The sequence below is a fragment of the Hemiscyllium ocellatum genome, chromosome 34 (assembly GCF_020745735.1).
Source record: "Hemiscyllium ocellatum isolate sHemOce1 chromosome 34, sHemOce1.pat.X.cur, whole genome shotgun sequence".
Lineage (NCBI taxonomy): Eukaryota > Metazoa > Chordata > Chondrichthyes > Orectolobiformes > Hemiscylliidae > Hemiscyllium > Hemiscyllium ocellatum.
In genome coordinates, this window is record NC_083434.1 from 11,066,838 (window position 1) to 11,086,677 (window position 19,840).

The 19,840-nt window shown below is 41.0% G+C and overlaps 1 protein-coding gene across 4 annotated transcripts in view; it reads right to left on the reverse strand.

Annotated features, from left to right (window-relative positions):
• Window positions 1-17,918, reverse strand: part of kif13a (kinesin family member 13A) — a 332,721-nt gene extending 314,803 nt beyond the window's left edge. For all 4 annotated transcript variants that reach the window (XM_060849815.1, XM_060849814.1, XM_060849816.1 and 1 more), the window contains exons 1-2: window positions 17,613-17,918; window positions 17,337-17,433 (exon numbers count right to left, since the gene is read on the reverse strand). In XM_060849815.1, coding sequence (XP_060705798.1) covers window positions 17,337-17,433; window positions 17,613-17,667 — 152 coding nt within the window. In that variant the 5' untranslated portion in view covers window positions 17,668-17,918. The remainder of the gene's footprint in view (window positions 1-17,336; window positions 17,434-17,612) is intronic.
• Between the last annotated feature and the right edge of the window lie 1,922 nt (window positions 17,919-19,840).

The window sequence follows — 19,840 nt, forward strand, 5'->3', positions numbered from 1 at the left end:
TTTGTACACTACATTGGTTTTGCTCATGCTGGGTATCGGGTCCTTCATTCTGGTGAGTTGTTGTCTGAGAGTGGCTGTTGGTTTGGGTGCTGTTATGAGTCCTAGTGATGGTACAGAGAACACCTAACAGAGAATTCACCACAAAGGTATATAGGAAAGCCACACACACAGACCAAGTCCTAAACTACGAAAGCAACCACCCCAACACACACAAAAGAAATTGCATCAAGACACTATTCAAAAAGGGCCACAACACACTGCAGTACATTAGGACTGCAAAAAAAAAGGAGGAAGAACAACACCTGTACAATGTATTCACCAAAAACGGATACCCACGCAATTTCCTCAACAGATGCCTAAGGGAAAAACAACGAACGAGGACATGCCGCAACCCAAAGGAATAGCCACACTACCGTACATCAAAAATATTTCCGAACTGACAGCCAGACTACTGCGACCACTAGGACTCATAGCACACAAACCAACAGCCACTCTCAGACAACAACTCACCAAAATGAAGGACCCGATACCCAGCATGAGCAGAACCAATGTAGTGTACAAAATCCCATGCAAGGACTGCACAAAACACTACGTAGGACAAACAGGAAGACAGCTAACAACCCGCATCCATGAACACCAACTAGCCATGAAACGACACGACCAGCTATCCTTAGTAGCCACACGCAGATGACAAGCAACATGAATTCGACTGGGACAACACTACTATTATAGGACAAGCCAAACAGAACAGCCAGGGAATTCCTAGAGGCATGGCATTCATCCACAGATTCAATCAATAAGCACATCGACCTGGACTCAATATACCGGCCACTGAATGGACAGCTGGAACTGACAACTGGAAGCGGCAGGTACAAACCACTACAAATGCCGGAGGAAAGATCACAGAAGTGCTTCACAGGAGGCTCCCAAGCACAGAGGATGTCACCTAGACAGGATACAAAACTTCTGCAACACAAATTCCCAGCTCGGCGAACAAAACCACAACAACGAGCACCCGAGCTACAAATCTTTTCACAAATTTTAAATCTACTGCAGGCAATTGATATCCATTTATTGCCAACCCAAATATACACTCATAGGCTCACTTAGCCTGACATGTAGGGAATATTTTTGTAATTGTGACTCATCCATGAGTATAAAAAGCTAGCTTCACAAACACAAGGGCAGAGAGACAACATAAGTCTGCTCTAGTGCTGCTCATCTATGAAACAAATTAAACAAACACCAATGGAAAAATGCCAATGGCTTATATTAACCAAACAATACCACAATAGCTACATGTCCAAAGCTGCACCTCAAACAATAGTTAAAGATGATCAGGAAATACCCTGCTTTAAGTCCTCTGCTTTTGATGCCACTTCCCATCCCCAAAATGATTTTGAAAGTGAGGTTAAAATTTGATGAAGTACAAAAATTTCCAAGTCCAAAATAGTGCGATTCCAGTGCAGTCTATATTACTGTTCTTGCTTGTTGGTAAATTCTGAAAATAATCTTTTTTCCATGAAACTGGGAAACATAAAGGTGGAATTCAAACATCACTGAACACAACAGGTACAGGCAGCTGATATAAAATTCCATGAGAGAGTTGATGGAAAGTTTGTAGCGAATGGAAATACATTAACTCCTTGAATATCTTTTGAACACATTTTGTGGAATTTTTCATTCAATATGAGCTCACCAGTGTTGTCAATTATCCAGTTTTCTAAAATGAATATTATTCTCAAACAAAAATCTACTCGCAGTTAACACTTGATTTTTTTTTAGTAAATCCAATTTTTTTTTAAAATATCACAAGGCCCCAACATCTTTCAACAGAGAAGCTCTCAAAAAAAAACATGCAATAGATTTCTTTACTGTACTTCAAAATCCCACTTGTAATCGAATTAGCTTCCATTCAAGCCATTAATACCAACCGATTCACGTGTTGAGGGATCCACTCTACTGAAGTGCTGAATGGCACTATTGAGTAGGTGAAAAACTTTTTAGTAATCATCTGATCAGCTGCTCAAATCTCTCTTCCCCCTCTTCAATTAACTAGCTTAGAGTTAACAGACTTGACCCCATATTTATTCATTTAGAGTTTTGCTCAAATCTCCAGGAATGTAAACAGGGTATTGCACAGTAGTTTCTGACACTTAGAAGCAGCTAAGCACATCAGATGATAGGGGCTGAGTCAGTGATTTTTTTTATATTTAATGTTTGAAATACTCAACAATAATAGTTCTATTAAAAAAAATGAAATGCTTGTAAAAAACAGATCAATATTAGGTGGTCAGCTAAATAATATTAAATAGAAGCCAGAAGGAAGGGGGAAAGAAAGTATAGCCACTACACAAAAGGAAAATGCACAATGAGGGACTCTACCATGAGAAATAGACACACCCACTTCACAAATGTGGGTAAATAACTAACTATTTTCTTAAAACCATTATTAAAATACTCCTGACACGCAGGACTGCTTTACTATTGGCATTAAGAGCATTTTGTATGGGAGGGGTGTTTGATCACTGCTATCTGAAAAGAGTTCTTCACTTCAAAACCTTTTGAAAACCACCACCTTAACAGACAATGCAAGTACATCAGGGCAGGAAGGAATTTTCCAAAATTCCTTTGATTCTGGGAGGGACCTGGCAGATCAGAGAACAGCAAATGTAACACCTTTACTCAAAATGGAAGCAGAAAACAGGAAAATTTCAGCCTAACAGTTGTCATGGAGAAACTGCTGGAACCATTTGTGAAGGAAGTTCTGGGCAGGATATGCAAAATCATAATGGGATCAGTCATGATCAACAATGTTTCTGGATGGGAAACTAAGTTTAACCAATGTATTTGAGATTTAGAGGAAGTAACAAGTATATAAAAGCAAATAAAAAAGTTAGGCATAGTGTACTTGATTTTCCAAATGCATTTGATAAGTTGCCCCAAAAGGCTGCACGGTGGCACAGTGGTTAGCACTGCTGCCTCACAGCGCCTGTAGACCCGGGTTCAATTCCCGACTCAGGCGACTGACTGTGTGGAGTTTGCACGTTCTCCCCATGTCTGCGTGGGTTTCCTCCGGGTGCTCCGGTTTCCTCCCACAGTCACAAAGATGTGCGGGTCAGGTGAATTGGTCAAGCTAAATTGCCCGTAGTGTTAGGTAAGGGGTAAATGTAGGGGTATGGGTGGGTTGCGCTTCGGCGGGTCGGTGTGGGCTTGTTGGGCCGAAGGGCCTGTTTCCACACTGCAAGTCTAATCTAATCTAAAAATTATTCTACAAGATAAGAACACTTGACATGGGGGTAACACATTTACTTAGACAAAGGAATAGTTAGTTGCTTGGCAAGCAATAACTTGAACAATACCATTGCAATCAATCAGTGTAGGGCATCAACTATCTAAGCTCTACATCAATGACTTGGATTGAGGGACTAAAAGTATGGCAGCTAAATTTTCCAAAGACACTATGATATGCAGGAAATTAAGTTATCGAGAGAAGTCGAGTCACCAAGTGAATGTAGGTAGGTGAAATGAGTAGGCAAAAATTCGGTAAATTGAGGGTTGTGTGTAAAAATGGAAAGTTGACTATTTTGGTAGAGAATTGAAAAGCAATATTCTAATACATTACAGATATTAGAATGCAGGTACAGCAAGCAAACAAGAATGCAAACGACATGTGGATTTATTGTCAGGAGAATATAAAAGCAGAAGACACAGTTTAAAGAATAAAAAAAAGAAGTCTCTCTTAAGGTGGTGATAAGTTTTTTTTATGTCTGAGTTTTATTCAGTAGACCTCTTCTTCAGAAAGCAATGCAGGTAGGATCATTTCATTTATTCAAGACAGAGTTAGCTATTATTTTAAGGGAAGAGGGGACAGGAAACCAGAGTTGAAAACACAATCAGATCAGCCACAATGTTATTAAGTGATGGACCATGCCAAAAGGGTCAATTCCTGGTCCTGAGTTCTATGTTCCTAAAATACTCAGTATTAAGCTTATTGGTTTTGGAATTGTATATTTCATGTACTTCACTTGGAAGGTACTACATAGTAATAGAAATTATTGTCCAAAATTGTGGTGCTTTCAAGAAATAGATATTTTTACTCAAATTAAATCAATAAATGAGCCTCCTTTCTGCGAGATGAACACACATTTCAAACTCTGGTGGGCCACAGTAACAAATGATCAAAACATTTGCACAAGCTTACTAAACAATGACAAGTACTTATCAAACTGAGAACGTGTACTGGGTATAAGCAGGTAGGGAAAAGACCTAAGTTGGGTTTTGTGAAACAAGAGATCTTCAACCTCTTCTTGCAGCAGGCCACTGTCTCTGCCTGAGTCAATAGGGCCAACGTCATCCCTGCGCCTAAGACAGTTCATGCAGCATTGCTCAATGACCACTGCCCAGTGGCCATAAAGTGCTTTGAAATGCTGGTCATGGCATTAATCAACTCCAGGCTCCCCACTACTCTTAACCCACTCCAATTTGCATATCTGATCAACAGATCCACATCAAATGCCATACCACAACCCCTTCAATCCACCCTAGAACATCTTGACACCAAGAACAACTACATAAGAATCCTACTCATTAACTACAGCTCAACCTTCAACACTATTTTCCCCTCGAGACTGATTACTAAACTTAGTGATCTCGGACTAAGACATACTCTCTGCAACTGGATCCTCAATTTCCTGACCCATAGGCCACAATCAGTGAAGATTAGGGACAATATTTCATCCTCACTAACACTTAACACTGGAGCCGCCCCAAGGGGTGCATACTCAGCCCCCTACTGTACTTACTGTACACCCATGACTGCATCAAATACCAGACTAATGCCATTTACAAGCTCGCTGATGACACCATAACAATCAGTCAAATCTCAGATGGAGACGAAACGGATTACCAACTGGAGGTGGAAGACCTGAAAAAATGCTGGGAACAACCTAACTCTCAATGCCAGCAAAACCAAGGAACTCATTATTGACTTCCGGCAGGATGTTACTCACGTCCCCCTGCAAACTAACAGCACAGAGGTGGAACAAGTGGAGAATGTCAAGCTCCTGGGAGTAGTCATTCACAACAAGCTTTCTTGAACTCTTCATGTGGATGCACAGGTTACAAAAGGCCCAACAACGTCTCTTCTTCCTCAGGCAGCTGAGGAAATTTGGCACAATGGTGAATACCCTTGCCAACTTTTATAGGTGTGCCAAAGAGAGCATTCTGTTTGGATGTATCACTACCTGGTATGGCAACTGCCCCATTCAAGATTGGAGACCGTTAAACAGAATGGTGAACGCAGCCCGGACAATCACAAAGGCCAATCTCCCATCTACCACTCCAGCTGTCAATGAAAGGCTGCCACCATTCTCAAAGATCCATCCCAACCTGGCAATGTTTTTCTACAACCTCTACCATTGGGAAGAAGGTACAGAAGCCTGAACACACGCACCAGCTGGTTTTGAAACTGTTTGTACCCTACTGTTGTTGGAATACTGAATGGATGCTCAAATTTTTAACATTTGCCTGTACCTGTGTTTTTGTTTTTGCTGCTGTTTACCTATTACTTACTTATGTATGTTACTTAACTATGTAATTTGGCTGTATTGCTCGCAAGACAAAGCTTTTCACTGTGCCTTGGTATACGTGATGATAAATTCAATTCAAGAGGTTCAGCTGAGCATGGCTCAGATCAGTTAAGAACTTAGTTAACAATGGGGTGCTGAGACAAGGGTAATAGGTAACAAGGTGGAAAAGCATTCATTATGTCGAGCCATTTAACAATATTGGAGACATTCAGTACGTAAGGTCAGTTTAACAAGGTGATAAGTATTCATTACGTGAAGCCAGTTAAGGTTAAGAACATTCATTGTGTAACAGCAGAAGACTTAATCTTTACTATTGACAATCACTAATTGTAACAGTCACCCAATCAATATGTATGGTGTCTTTTCTGGATGCTCCTCCCTGAAAAATGACTACATAACTCATTAAGAAACTGCTACTCCAGAAAGAAGACTGAGAACTCATGTCCCTGTTCACATGGACAATCACTCTCTCTCCCTCCAGGGCCCGGAATAAAGATGAAGGGGATAAAATTATACTGTGTCCGAGCATTTTACTTCGACCGAGGCGGGGACAGGATGACAACATGAAAACAAATGTCATTGCTTAGGATGATGATATACCCCAGCTCCTGTGGTGCCCACTGATCACAAACATCACACCCTGTGACAGTGTCTTCAGCATACTTCCTCTCGCAGACTCCCAAACATAGATGGTACCATCTGGGAAAGAGAACAGGCAAACAAGTGCCACAGTCCCCTCCATAATCCACTGCCTGAAAATACTCATCACTTTAGTGAGGTACAGGGACTGGCCCAAGGGAGGTCCTGAGATCTACCACACCTCTACATATGGAGTGCCCATAGGTGAGGACTAAGGGGCTGAAGAGCAACCAAAACTTTTTAAAGTAGCCCCTTTAATTAAATAGGGGCTGCAATTTTAAAATTAAATACCATTTCCTTTAGCAAAAGAAAAGTGCACAAGACTTGGCAATCTACCTAAACTATGGTCGCATGGGATTGTTACATGCAACAATCTTCACCTCAAATCCCCCATGGAAAGAGGAAGGACTTCCTTACGCAGAACATCCTACTGAGGATCTCTGCTGCTAGAAAGTAGAACATCAAGCCAAAGCATATTCAGAGAGAGGACAAAGGCAAGGAAGTGGACAGTGTGCAGCAATAGCCCGTACAGGGAATTTCATCATGTTTTAAACTGCAGGAATGGAATTTTCTCAAAATGGCTCAAATTGTGGGACACCAAATCCCAAGAGAGGATTTGTTCAGCAGGGCCAATGCCAAATTCCATATGGACAGCAAACAGTTTTGGCAGAAGTCCACTGTACACTTGAATTGTCTCAATCCTTACTGTATTCTTAGGGCTATGTACCATAGTCACAAGGCTGCAGATGGGCCTGGCCATAAATTAAAACACAGACAGACAAACCTATTGGCTAGGTTGTTATTCTAGCATCATCTCACTCACTCATTTGCCATTCAACAAATCCAGAGTCAGATCACCTCTACCTCTCAAGTCCTGTCCTTCAACAGCTGTTTAAAACCACACTGAAAGAGGGTCTCGATCCTGAGGAGTTGCTTTCTTATAGCAGCAACCACCTTAATGCAGGGACAACTCCAGGGCAAGGCAACCATGTTGCAACTCTGACCAAGTCCAGACAAAAGGCAGCAATTTCTGAAAGATAATCCAAGGACTCATCCATGCCATAAACAGAAACTTTTCATCATAACAGAGCTGTGCACTGGACAGATGGAATAAGTTCAAAGTTTGGGAGATTTGTAGCTCGGGTGCTCGTTGTGGTTCTTTTCGCCGAGCTGGGCATTTGTGTTGCAGACGTTTCGTCCCCTGTCTAGATGACATCCTCAGTGCTTGGGAGCCTCCTGTGAAGCGCTTCTGTGATCTTTCCTCCGGCATTTATAGTGGTTTGAATCTGCCGCTTCCGGTTGTCAGTTCCAGCTGTCCGTTGCAGTGGTCGGTATATTGGGTCCAGGTGGATGTGCTTATTGATTGAATCTGTGGATGAGTGCCATGCCTCTAGGAATTCCCTGGCTGTTCTGTTTGGCTTGTCCTAGAATAGTAGTGTAGTCCCAGTCGAATTCATGTTGCTTTTCATCTGCGTGTGTGGCTACTAAGGAGAGCTGGTCATGTCGTTTCGTGGCTAGTTGGTGTTCATGGATGCGTATCATTAGCTATCTTCCTGTTTGTCCTATGTAGTGCTTTGTGCAGTCCTTGCATGGAATGTTGTACACCACATTGGTTTTGCTCATGCTGGGTATCGGGTCCTTCGTTCTGGTGATTTGTTGTCCGAGAGTGGCTGTTGGTTTGTTTGTGTGCTGTTATGAGTCCTAGTGGTCGCAGTAGTCTGGCTGTCAGTTCGGAAATGCTCCTGATGTATGGTAGTGTGGCTAGTCCTTTGGGTTGCGGCATGTCCTCGTTCCGTTGTCTTTCCTTTAGGCATCTGTTAATGAAATTGCGTGGGTATCTGTTTTTGGCGAATACATTGTATAGGTGTTCCTCTTCCTCTTTTTGCAGTCCTGGTGTACTGCAGTGTGTTGTGGCCCTTTTGAACAGTGTCTTGATGCAATTTCTTTTGTGGGTTGGGGTGGTTGCTTTCGTAGTTTAGGACTTGGTCTATGTGTGTGGCTTTCCTGTATACCTTTGTGGCGAATTCTCCGTTCGGTGTTCTCTGTACTATCATGTCTAGGAATGGGAGTTGGTTGTCCTTTTCTTCCTCTCTCGTGAATCGGATTCCTGTGAGTGCGGCATTGATGATCCAGTGTGTGTTCTCTATTTCTGTGTTTTTAATGATTACAAAAGGTGTCATCCACATATCTCACCCAGAGTTTGGGTTGAATTTGCTATAAGACTGTTTGTTCTAATCTTTGCATTAACGCTTCTGCTACGAGTCCAGAGATGGGTGAGCCCATGGGTGTGCCGTTGATTTGTTCATATATTTGGTTGTTGAATGTGAAGTGTGTTGTGAGGCACAGGTCCAGTAGTTTGAGTATGCCATTTCTGTTAATAGGTTCAACGTCCTGTTGTCTGTTCTGTATGTCCAGCAGGTTGGGTATTGTTTCTCTGGCTAGGGTTTTATCGATAGAGGTGAACAGTACAACGAATGAGATCATAGTTTCTTCCTTGTCTGTGTATATTTCTGATGATGTCCAAGAATTCCTGTCTTGATTGTATAGAGTGCCTGGATCCACTGATCAGGTGTTTCAGTTTCTGCAGTAGTTCTTTAGCCAGTTTGTGTGATGGTGTCCCTGGTAGTGATACTATAGATGGAATAAGTCATTGATGTTCAACACAAAAAAGGCATCTCTGCAGCATCTGAAGAGGAAAGCATTAGGTGTTGAGGGTCCCATGAGCAGGAGGCTCAGTTGTGCTTGATGTCCCGGAAAAACTCTCCACTATATGTTTGGGAGGGATAAAATGACAATAATGGCACCACAACACCGACACTAAATTTCACCAGTTGTCCAGATGATATTTGAACACATTCCCATTAAAACAACATCATTCAGAGCTTCTGGCTTACTAGCCCATTGATATTGATCCTAAACCACCATCTCCCCCTTTTGAAGCTACTGCACCGGGAATTCCCAAATAGTCTCCCAACCAAGTACTAACCATACCAAAGTCTGCTAAGCTTCCAAGACAAGATTGGGCATTCTCAGACTAGTACTGCCTTGAGTAATGTATTTCTATTGTTAAGAGACTTGGTATTCAAAGGACACAGTTTAAGACAATCTGTAAAAAGAAACATCCATCAGCCTGTAAAGGGTTTTTCTTTTGAGAAGATGATGGAGTGAGGCATAGTCATGGAGTCAGAGTCATACAGCATGGAAAGAGACCTTTCAGTCCAACCAGTCCATGCCAAACATAATCTAGTCCATCTGCTTCCTCCTGGTCCACATCTCTCCAAACCTTTCACAATCATGCATCTACCCAAATGTCTTTTAAACATTGTCATTATACCTACATCCAACACTTTCTCAGGAACTTCATTCTACATGTGAACCACCCTCTTAAAAAATTTGCCCGTGTCTTTTTTTTTAAAAATCGCTATCCTCTCACTTAAAAATGTGCCCCCTAATCATGAAATCCCCCATCCTAGGGAGAAGAAAGCTACCATTATCTCTATCCATCTCTCTCATCATTTTATGAAATTCTATGAGATTGCCTCATCATGATTGGGAAATCACAGCCTGAAGAAAGCTGGAAGCATACTCAAAAAGTAATCTTTAAATTTCAAGGGCATACAAAATGAATTTGCACAGCTGCAGAGTAAAAGCAGGGCAGTGTGTCGAGAAGAAAGATCTTCCAAACAGCTGGCAAAGGAACAGTAAGTTAAGTGGCCCACTTCTTAGCTATCGATTTTATGTTTCTTGAGGTAGGTCATAACCTGTTCAGCGATGTCATATGGTCAACAGCTACTACATGGGAAAGCTAAAGAGGGTGCTATTGAAATGAATAATGTATCCATTCAATTTACACTGAAGATGCAAAAAAAAAGGCACCAACTACCCATGTGAAATATTGTACCTTTGTGAACATGCCTTAGTTACGAACCTTCAATCAGGAGAGGATAAGACCATAAGACACAGGAGTGGAAGTAAGGCCACTCGGCCCATCGAGTCCATTCCGCCATTCAATCATGGCTGATGGGCATTTCAACTCCACTTACCAGCATTCTCCCCGTAGTCTTTAATTCCTTGTGACATCAAGAATTTATCAATATCTGCCTTGAAGACATTTAGTGTCCTGGCCTCCACTGCACTCTGCGGCAATGAATTCCACAGGCCCACCACTCTCTGGCTTAAGAAATGTCCCCGCATTTCTGTTCTGAATTGACCCCCTCTAATTCTAAGGCTGTGTCCAAGGGTCCTAGTCTCCTCACCTAACAGAAACAATTTCCTAGCGTCCCCCCTTTCCAAGCCATGTATTATCTTGTAAGTTTCTATTAAATCTCCCCTTAATCTTCTAAACTCCAATTAATACAATCCCAGGATCCTCAGCCATTCCTCATATGATTGACCTACCATTCCAGGGATCATCCGTGTGAATCTCCGCTGGACACGCTCCAGTGCCAGTATGGCCTTCCTGAGGTGTGGGGACCAAAACTGGTCACAGCACTCCAAATGGGGCCTAACCAGAGCTTTATACAGTCTCAGTAGCTTTTATATTTCAACCCTCTTGAGATAAATGACAACACTGCATTCGCTTTCTTAATCACGGACTCAACCTACATGTTTACCTTTAGAGAATCCTTGACTAGCACTCCCAGATCCCTTTGTACTTTGGCTTTACGAATTTTTTCACCGTTCAGAAAGTAATCTATGCTTTTATTCTTTTTTTCCAAAGTGCAAAACCTCGCATTTGCTCACGTTGAATTCCATCAGCCATTTCCTGGACCACTCTCCCAAACTGTCTAGATCCTTCTGCAGCCTCCCCACTTCCTCAGTACTACCTGCCTGTCCACCTAACTTCGTATCATCGGCAAACTTCGCTAGAATGCCCCCAGTCCCTTCATCCAGATTATTAATATATAATGTGAACAGCTGTGGCCCCAACACTGAACCCTGTGGGACATCGCTTGTCACAGGCTGCCATTCCAAAAAAGAACCTTTTATCCCAACTCTCTGCCTTCTGTCAGACAGCCAATCCTCAATCCATACCAGTAGCTCACCTCAAACACCATGGGCCCTCACCTTGCTCAGCAGCCTGCGGTGTGGGACCTTATCAAAGGCCTTTTGGAAGTCTAGATAGACCACATCCACTGGGTTTCCCTGGTCTAACCCAGGATGTTTACCCTTTGCATGTAGAAGTATGTCAGTTGATTTGAAAGCAATTTTTGTTGCTTACATATGCATATAGTTTTGTGCTAATTTAAATACTGGGGCATCTAAAGAAATCGTTGCTTTCTATGAGTGTGGTGGCTGAATAATTATTCATCTTCCACTAAATTTAGAATATTGATGACTTCTTCTGGTGCCACCTCTGAGTCTAAACACCCCATAACATGACTGCAATATATAACAAATGATATAGTGAGAAAACAAGGAGCCACTGAAAACCAAAATAGTAGCCTGCTGTTATGATCGCAATAGGAAGAGTCAAAGCAAATCAAGCTCATCACAAATGTGAAAGAATAATTTTATAATCATGAAGATAATTAATTTGCCCGACTGTGACCACTAAAAAAAAACTCAGTTTTTTTAAATAAACAAAAACATTATAACAAACTCGATCTTTAGCATGTGGCAAAACAGAATCATTTACAAATATGTAAACTCAAACTGTACCCCCATTACACCCAAAACAAGTGCATGTTCATCCACAAATAGGTTGTACAAGAAAGATATTGTGGGTGGAAAATATGGGCAAAAAGTACAAAAGCCTGTAGATCAAGAATCCAAACCACAAACAGATAAAACAAAGCGACAGTTGACAGTTCTACTTGTTTTTGCTGATGATATTTTTGAAAACAACAGTGATCCTCAGTTTGGTTGCTGGTCAGTTGGATTTTGCTTAGAATCAAATGTTCTTCTATTTAGAGTCTTTTAGTGCCAGCTTTCTTCTACTCTCACAAAGCAAGAGTCAGAGACATTTCTTAGTTGCATGCTTTTGCAGACCCGAGTGCCAGTGCTCCTTTCACTCAATTCTGTGATGAACTATTGCTCATAATCAATCCAAAGGCTGTTGGTCAGCAGGCTTTTTTCCAACCAGAAAGCACCTAGTGTCAGCTAGTCTCAAAATTATTAAATTCAGCTACTCCAAAAAATTTATATATGCATGCAACCAATGAGCGAACATTACAGTTCTACTTTTGCTTCAAGTTGCAAAAGTTGTTTTTCTCTGCAACATAAGTGCAAACTTCCATTTTCCTGTTTACATTTCAAATAAAACGTCTGTAGTCCTTACACTACATGAAAAAACCCTTGAAAACTGTACTTTGTGCAGATTACTTAGCACACACATTGTAAATTGTCATGAGTACTGCGCAGAGAACATCCCAACTTCACATCTTACAGGTGTACGCAAAGACAATTCATTAAGGTTGCTGAAGATGGTCGGACACAAGAAACCCAACTACCTATCTCTGTAGATAGTATTATTTATGACTCCAACCATTAGAGTTTGCTCCCTTATTTTCCACCGACATCAAGTTTTTGCTGAGAATCTTGATGCCATCCTTGGCCAAATGTTGTCTTACTGTCAAGGACAATCAGTGCATTCTCACCACTGGAAGCCAGTCTTTTGGCCACATTTAGAGCAAGGTTGGTATGAGGCCAACAGCTGTAGGGTCCTGACAAAGTCCAGAGATTTGGATAAGTATTCAAGTATATTTACAGAATTTTACATGAGTTCAAGTTTAAGGATGGTCAAGATAAAAGATCAGTCAAAAAAAGATACGACTAGTCAAATCTAGAGGTATCTAAAAGGAGCTTCAGCGAGAACATGAAATAAACAATTAAGCTAAATATATTCCTATGGGAGATACAGGAAGTCTCCGAGATACCAAGGATCAGAGTCTGGCAGTTTATCTCATGGTCAAACAAGATACAAAATTTACCAACAGTCTGGTTCAGACCTATCCTTAGTTAAGATAGAAATGAAGTTATTCATTGATATGGTATCATTATGTGGTCCAAATACAATGGCTTTGATCTTCCCAATATTAACGAATAGGATTTCTGCTCAATGATAATGGACATCGGACAAACAGTGTGATAAATCAGAAGTCATGTCATGGTCAGGAGAGATGTTGGTGAGAAAGGAATGGGTTTAGCATACATGCATGGAACTTGACATCTTTGGTGAAACACTGAGAAAAATATACATAATCCAAACTTGAATGTTGAATGGGACCTACGATAAAATGTTCTCACATTTTAGTTGCCCAGTCACTGGCCAAAGTGTGACAGAAATCTCAAGGTCCTCAAATGTAACAATCTGCTACACAATGCACTCATCATAACCTCCTGAGAAGTCAAAACAAGTTGAGTTGGGTACTGAGCTGTGGAACTTACATGATGTGAAGAAAGGATGTTCCATGGAAACAATTTTTTTTAAAGTTGTGCTAAGGTATGCTCCAATATTTTCTCTTGCAAACAAATTATTTCACAGCACAACATTTAGAAGATTGGCAGAGTTCCAAGTCCTAAACTGATAATTGGCCTTCCTTGCCACAATATTTTCTTAGGTTATTCATTAGTCATTAAAACACTATCAAAAAATGCTTCTTCATTAACTGTAGTCATTTCTAGGTTTGAACATTGGATTATCATGTTTGATTCACTCACTGGATTAAGCAAGGTTGATAGGGTCTCTGATTAATGCTGCTACTTTTAATGTTCCATAAGGATACGCATTATACATGCCTGGATATCCTTTTCTTCGCCCCCAGTCAACCTGTTCAGAAGAGTTATTATACACCCCTGGAACAGGTGGGACTTGAACTGACCCTCCTGGCTCAATGGTAGGGAGACAGATTAATAACTGTCTTACACAAACTTGTTACAAGCACTTCTGAATCCCACAAAGATAAACTCAGTAACTTCTACTGACAATGTTTGTGGCTAGTAAATTGGTAGCAAGGTATGTGCTCATCTTTGTGAAGTGAGTATATTATAAAAAGGACGGCCAGGGAAAAGATGACCATTTTTATTCCACACAGATGGTTTAAGTGGCCATTTTAAGTGGCAGGTACAAAGATAATACATGTTGATGGGAAATCAAACATTTGCATGATACTGAGATCTTGCAAAAGATCAAGCAAACAACTAAAGCCCACGAAAAATACAGGGTCAAACTTTAAATCATTGGCTTCAAAAACGTAACCAAATCTTTGCATTAGTGCTGATACTAAATATCACACAAGTATCAGTGCTTGAATCGCTATAACTTCTAATGAACATAAGTGACCCAAATACAAAAACTATGAATTAGTTGAATATGGAGATGACAAAATGACAGAAATACAAAATCCACTTAATAACTTGCAGAAGTATTAGAATTCACATACACATTTCAGACATCATTAGATTTAACACCAAAATGCAATGCACAAAGTACCTACCGGATATATAAAGGTGGAAACAGAGTATAATTAATTCTAATTTTTAAAAAGGGACTCATAAAAAAAGTACAGGAGCTAATAGCAGACATACTTACAATGTGCAGACAATGGGCAAAATAGTAAAATAATTTAAAAACACAGAAAGCAATGACTGAGATTTACACTCTTAATTGCATTCTGTGCAGATTAATGTTCCCCTTTGAACATTTGTATTAGAAACAGTGTAAATGCAACCAAGCAGGATCCAAATGTAATGGGATAAGCTATGGAAAGAGATTACAGAAATTCAAATTATGCAGTCTAGACTCTAAAGACAGCAAAGGGTGAGCCAACTAAATTACATAACTATCTATAACAAATGTAAAAGCTTATAATAAATCTCACCCTGAACCAATAAAAACAGAAAACGCTGGAAATTTAGAGCACTACGTAAAAGAAAATAACACAAGTTTAGTAGTTCAGGGAATTAGGGAGATGGGAGAAGAGACAGAAGCAAAGCACAAAACACAATATGAGAGAATGTAAGTGAGCATTTATGGAAAAAGTCAACATGGAACTGATATTAGGAAAACATTCCTTGTTCCAGAGTGCATGATTAATAATCCATTAATCAATACAAGAGATCCAAAAATTGTGTTATACACAAAAGAAAAGAAATGACTGCCACAGCGAAAGCATTAAGATACCAAATGGATTGAGTTGCTGTTGCTTCTACTGCCTGTGAGCTTACTGCAAAGAAATTCAAGAATCAAAAACAATAAACTAGAGTAAGCACATAAACTACTCCACGATTCCGTGGGTGGCCATCTACGACTGAGCCATGACCTTGTCTGATATTCAAAGTGCCTTTGGAAATCAATTTCATTTCTATCCATTGTGTACCACCTCAAAAACGTAAACTGGACACAACATACAGTACATAAACCACACCAGTGCCATTTGGCCAACCATGGGGGGGGGAAAGAAAGCAGGAATTGTTTGACCTACAATGCTGCAAATAGAATACAAAAAGCTATTTCTTTGACTACATCAACTCAATTCCAATTATGAATGATATGCAGCTGAAATTTAAATGCTACACATGGATTCCGCAGTGCGTTAAAGATGATTAGATATAAATGGTGATAATTTTCCATCAATGCGAATTTGATATTTAAAAACATGGAAGTATAGCGAGTACTGCAAATAGTTAAAGCAGCGAGTGACGCGGGTTAGACATAAACATTAGACTTTCACAGTCGAGTTGGTACACAAGATTCTCGGTCCAAACCCTTAATTAAATCCACGCAATATGTGATCCCCCGTATATTGTAAATAACTCCAAGTACAGATGCTCAGATTGCAAGAGTCAAATGCATTCTACATGCTGCAAACACGCCTGCAATGTGAGAATCCTTTCGATCGAAAACTATGTAATAACTCGGAATACGACCATTCCGACTGAGTGTTCATTTAGCAGCCAAATAACGCCCGAACACTCAATCATGTACAAAGAACTTGGTTCGCTCAAAAGAAATCAAGTAAATCAGGGTAACACGAAATCGCCGCGAGAAGCGATCAGTAAACTGGAAGCAGAAAACCACACCTGCTTTTCAAACAGTTATATCTCAGTGACTGGGATTCGTTTGATCGGAGGAAAGGTTGCGCTGCGGTTGGTTGGAGGTTAGTTCCGCATCTTCCCCGTACAGACCAATCGAAAAGTGACTCAATTTGGTGGTTTACATAAATCAATAACTAATCGTTACCCTCCAAAAAAAGAAGTACCGATTCTGAAAACAGACCAGCTAAAGTTGTGACTAAAAGGGACAACGCTACTCCAACAGTTTACGGCAAATCTGACACAGGAGTGGGTAAACAGGGAATTTTACAAATGCCTTTCGTATAGGGAGAGGCTACAGAGGGGACCCAGAAGCACAGCAGTCTGTACTGTCACCTGAATTTCCAAAAATTGAATACTATTGTCTTTCAATAGTCAAAGCACAACCCGAACCGCTTATTTATATTTTTGTATTTGCTATAATCTAATGTCCACTTTAAAACTTAAATGAGGCTTCGGTTCCAGGCACCATTCATTCTCTACAACCGTTTGTTTAACAGCAGTGCCACATCTCGTGAAATCATTGCAGCGTCTCACTAAAGTCTCTTCTCCCAGCCCTCAATCTTCCATTTCTCTTCCAAAAAAAATTCCAACGCAACAGACCATAGAAATTGGGTGCGTGCCAACATTATCTTTCCTTCTTTTAACAAGAAGATGGGAAACCATCGAAACGAGTGTAATATATTTGTTACGACTGCCTTTTGAACAAATTTTAATTTAAACTTGTTTATAAAATTCCGATTGTCCGCCTCGGACTCTAATCTCAGCACCGTACCAAGTAGCAGTAGCTGCTGGCGCCGTTTGTAGTCTGATCGTCAGAGACACTCTCCCCTCCTCCCTCCCTTTTTTTCAAAAAAAATGCGAACAGCAGATTTTTGTTGTGCAGAGAGTTTCCAATTTTAAACCATGCTCAGGGCGTTAATTCTCATGGCGGCATAATGGAAGAGAAATCGGGGGAAATAAACTCTTTTTGCATTGAGGTTTTTGTTTCCTCTGGGGCCTTGGGGGGTGAGGGTGAGGGGGAAGGTTGCGGTGGGAATAGACTGTCGCTAGCAAAGCCGTGGCTATTACCTGCTGTCTGCTTTAGACGTGTTCGGACAGGGCGGTGGGTGAAGGACAGTCTGATTTTCTTCCATCTCCACCACGCACTTGGTATTGAGCTCCAGCTCTGTGTAGAACACCAGTCACAATGTTACCAAACAGCTCACAACTCCCGTGTATCCATCTCCCCAACTATTAACAATGTTACTTCAAAAAAAAACAAAATAGCACAAGAGTGCGGGCCATTTCTTAAAACATTCCCGGGAACCGCACCGCTTCTTGAACTTGATTTTAATTCCTCCTTACCTCGTCTGTTCATTGGCCGGACTCTCACTGCAACTTTCACCTTAGAATCCGACATTTTCGGACTTTTATTCCTCTCTCCCTCCCCGGCGGTCCTATAAAACTTATTCCTTTGGCTGCTCCCGCTGTTGCAAATTTTTCTTACGTTCTTGGTGCGCACGTGTTGCAGAAAGCCACGGGTCCATTACTCGACAGAAATTAGAACGGCGGGATTCACGTTTCTTTCTCTTTCTTTCTCTCTCTCTTATTTTAGCCAAAGATGTTCCACTCCTCTCCCTTCACCAGCACCTCCACCGCCGCCATGATACAAGCGCTCACTCGCTCAGTCAAGTCAGGGCCCCGCGGAGATTCCCGAATCCAACACTCGCTCAGCTCGGCTCCGCTCCGCCGACCTTCAGGGCTGTTGCACGGAAACACCCGAGGATAAGGCACTCGTTTTCTGAGAGAGAGAGAAAAAATACACAGGCAACAGGTCCGCACGGAAACGCCCGAATGGCCTCAGGTCAAACACAATGAGAGTTGATAGAAACCCAATGCCTGACCTTTCCTCCTCTCTCTACAAGAATCTCAGAGATTGCTGCCACAGCCCACTAGCAAGACAAGGTTTTTTTTCCTCATTTATTTTCAAATGTGATTATATCGTCCGTGTAAACACTGGTCTTTTGCATAGCACTGCGAGTAATTTTAATTTGAACAGAACTGTTCTAGAAATTGATGCAAGGCACGTTAAGTATAGAGGAGAATACAGGGAAGGGTGGGGGTGTTTTATTCAGAACCAAAGAGGACTCCACATCTGAATGCTTGCTGTGTTCATCATCTGCTCAAGGTCCGGTCCTGGGATCATCTCTTCGCGCCTTCCAGTCTTGAGGTTTTTTTTCAGTTATTGTTAGGAATCTCAATTTTCAGTTTCCACAAGATGTATGATGAGATGAGATCGAGTTTGTCGCGTGTGTACTTCAAAGGGATTGTACTCAGGGTGCACCTCTTTATGCCCCTAAAATTTCTAGCTCTGCCACCATCATCACTGAAACTTAATTTGTTTTACCGTTGACCGTGACGTGTAACCTTGTTTTATGTGTGTAATCTGAAGTGATATTGTGCACATGCCGACTGTCACTTCTTTGGTCCAATTGGAAGAGTCCTGTTGAGTAAACACTGAGGTGTGATGCATTACAAGAGCTATGCACAGTTCACGAGTTTGACCCACTTCACATTTCTATTGAAACTTATGCGTATGCAGCATCAGGTGTGTCTCCTACCAACCCCTTTAGTCCGCCCATATCCTAATTACATTTTTCCAATGCACTCAACCAAATATTAGCCTGTTTATGTAACATTTCCATGCAAGTCTTTTACCCTCATGTTATTGTTGTTATGGATTTATTTATACATTGTGTTTACCATTATCCATAGATAATCTGGACATTTCACTATCTTCCTTGAATCTGTACTCTTCAGAATTGCAAGAATGGTAGAATGTGGTTGAGTAGGACTATCTCTGTGGCCAGAGGTCTGCACTGTTCCTAGATTTGTTATTTGCTTCATTCCAGTAAATACTCATTGGGTAGCTCATCTGTCCCAAGGAGAAGAATTGTCCAGATAACATTCAGATTGCCCCTTGTATAGAATTTCCACCAGAATATTCGACATTCACATTCCTTTATCCATGGTTTCCACTAGTGCTAGCGTTTCAGCAAGTAAGGTACTTTAAACTATCCTTTTTATTTTCTTAGCTCCCCTGACTCATGAGCAACACTTGTTATTTTTCCATACTATAATATCCATCTGGAAGACTGGCATATGGAACACTAAAGATGACTAACTTCATATCTTCTGAATCACCCAAGGCTGAAGACCTGAGTGCACATTTCTCTAAATTATTTTTTTTCAATGTGGTATTCACTCTATGAACCTTCGACTGTGTGATGTTTTAACATGGCACTACATTCCAGTGGACCATAACTAGCATTGGGTTTAGTCATATTCATAGAGATGTACAGCACGAAACAGACCTTTCGGTCCGACTCGTCCATGGCGACCAGATATCCTGACCCAATGTAGTCCCACCTGCCAGCACCAGGCCCATATCCCTCCAAAACCATCCTATTCATATATCCATCCCAATGCATTTTAAATGTTGCAATTGTACTAGCCTCCACTACTTCCTCTGGCAGCTCATTCCATACAAATACCACTGTCTACGTGAAAACGTTGCCCCTTAGTTCTCTTTT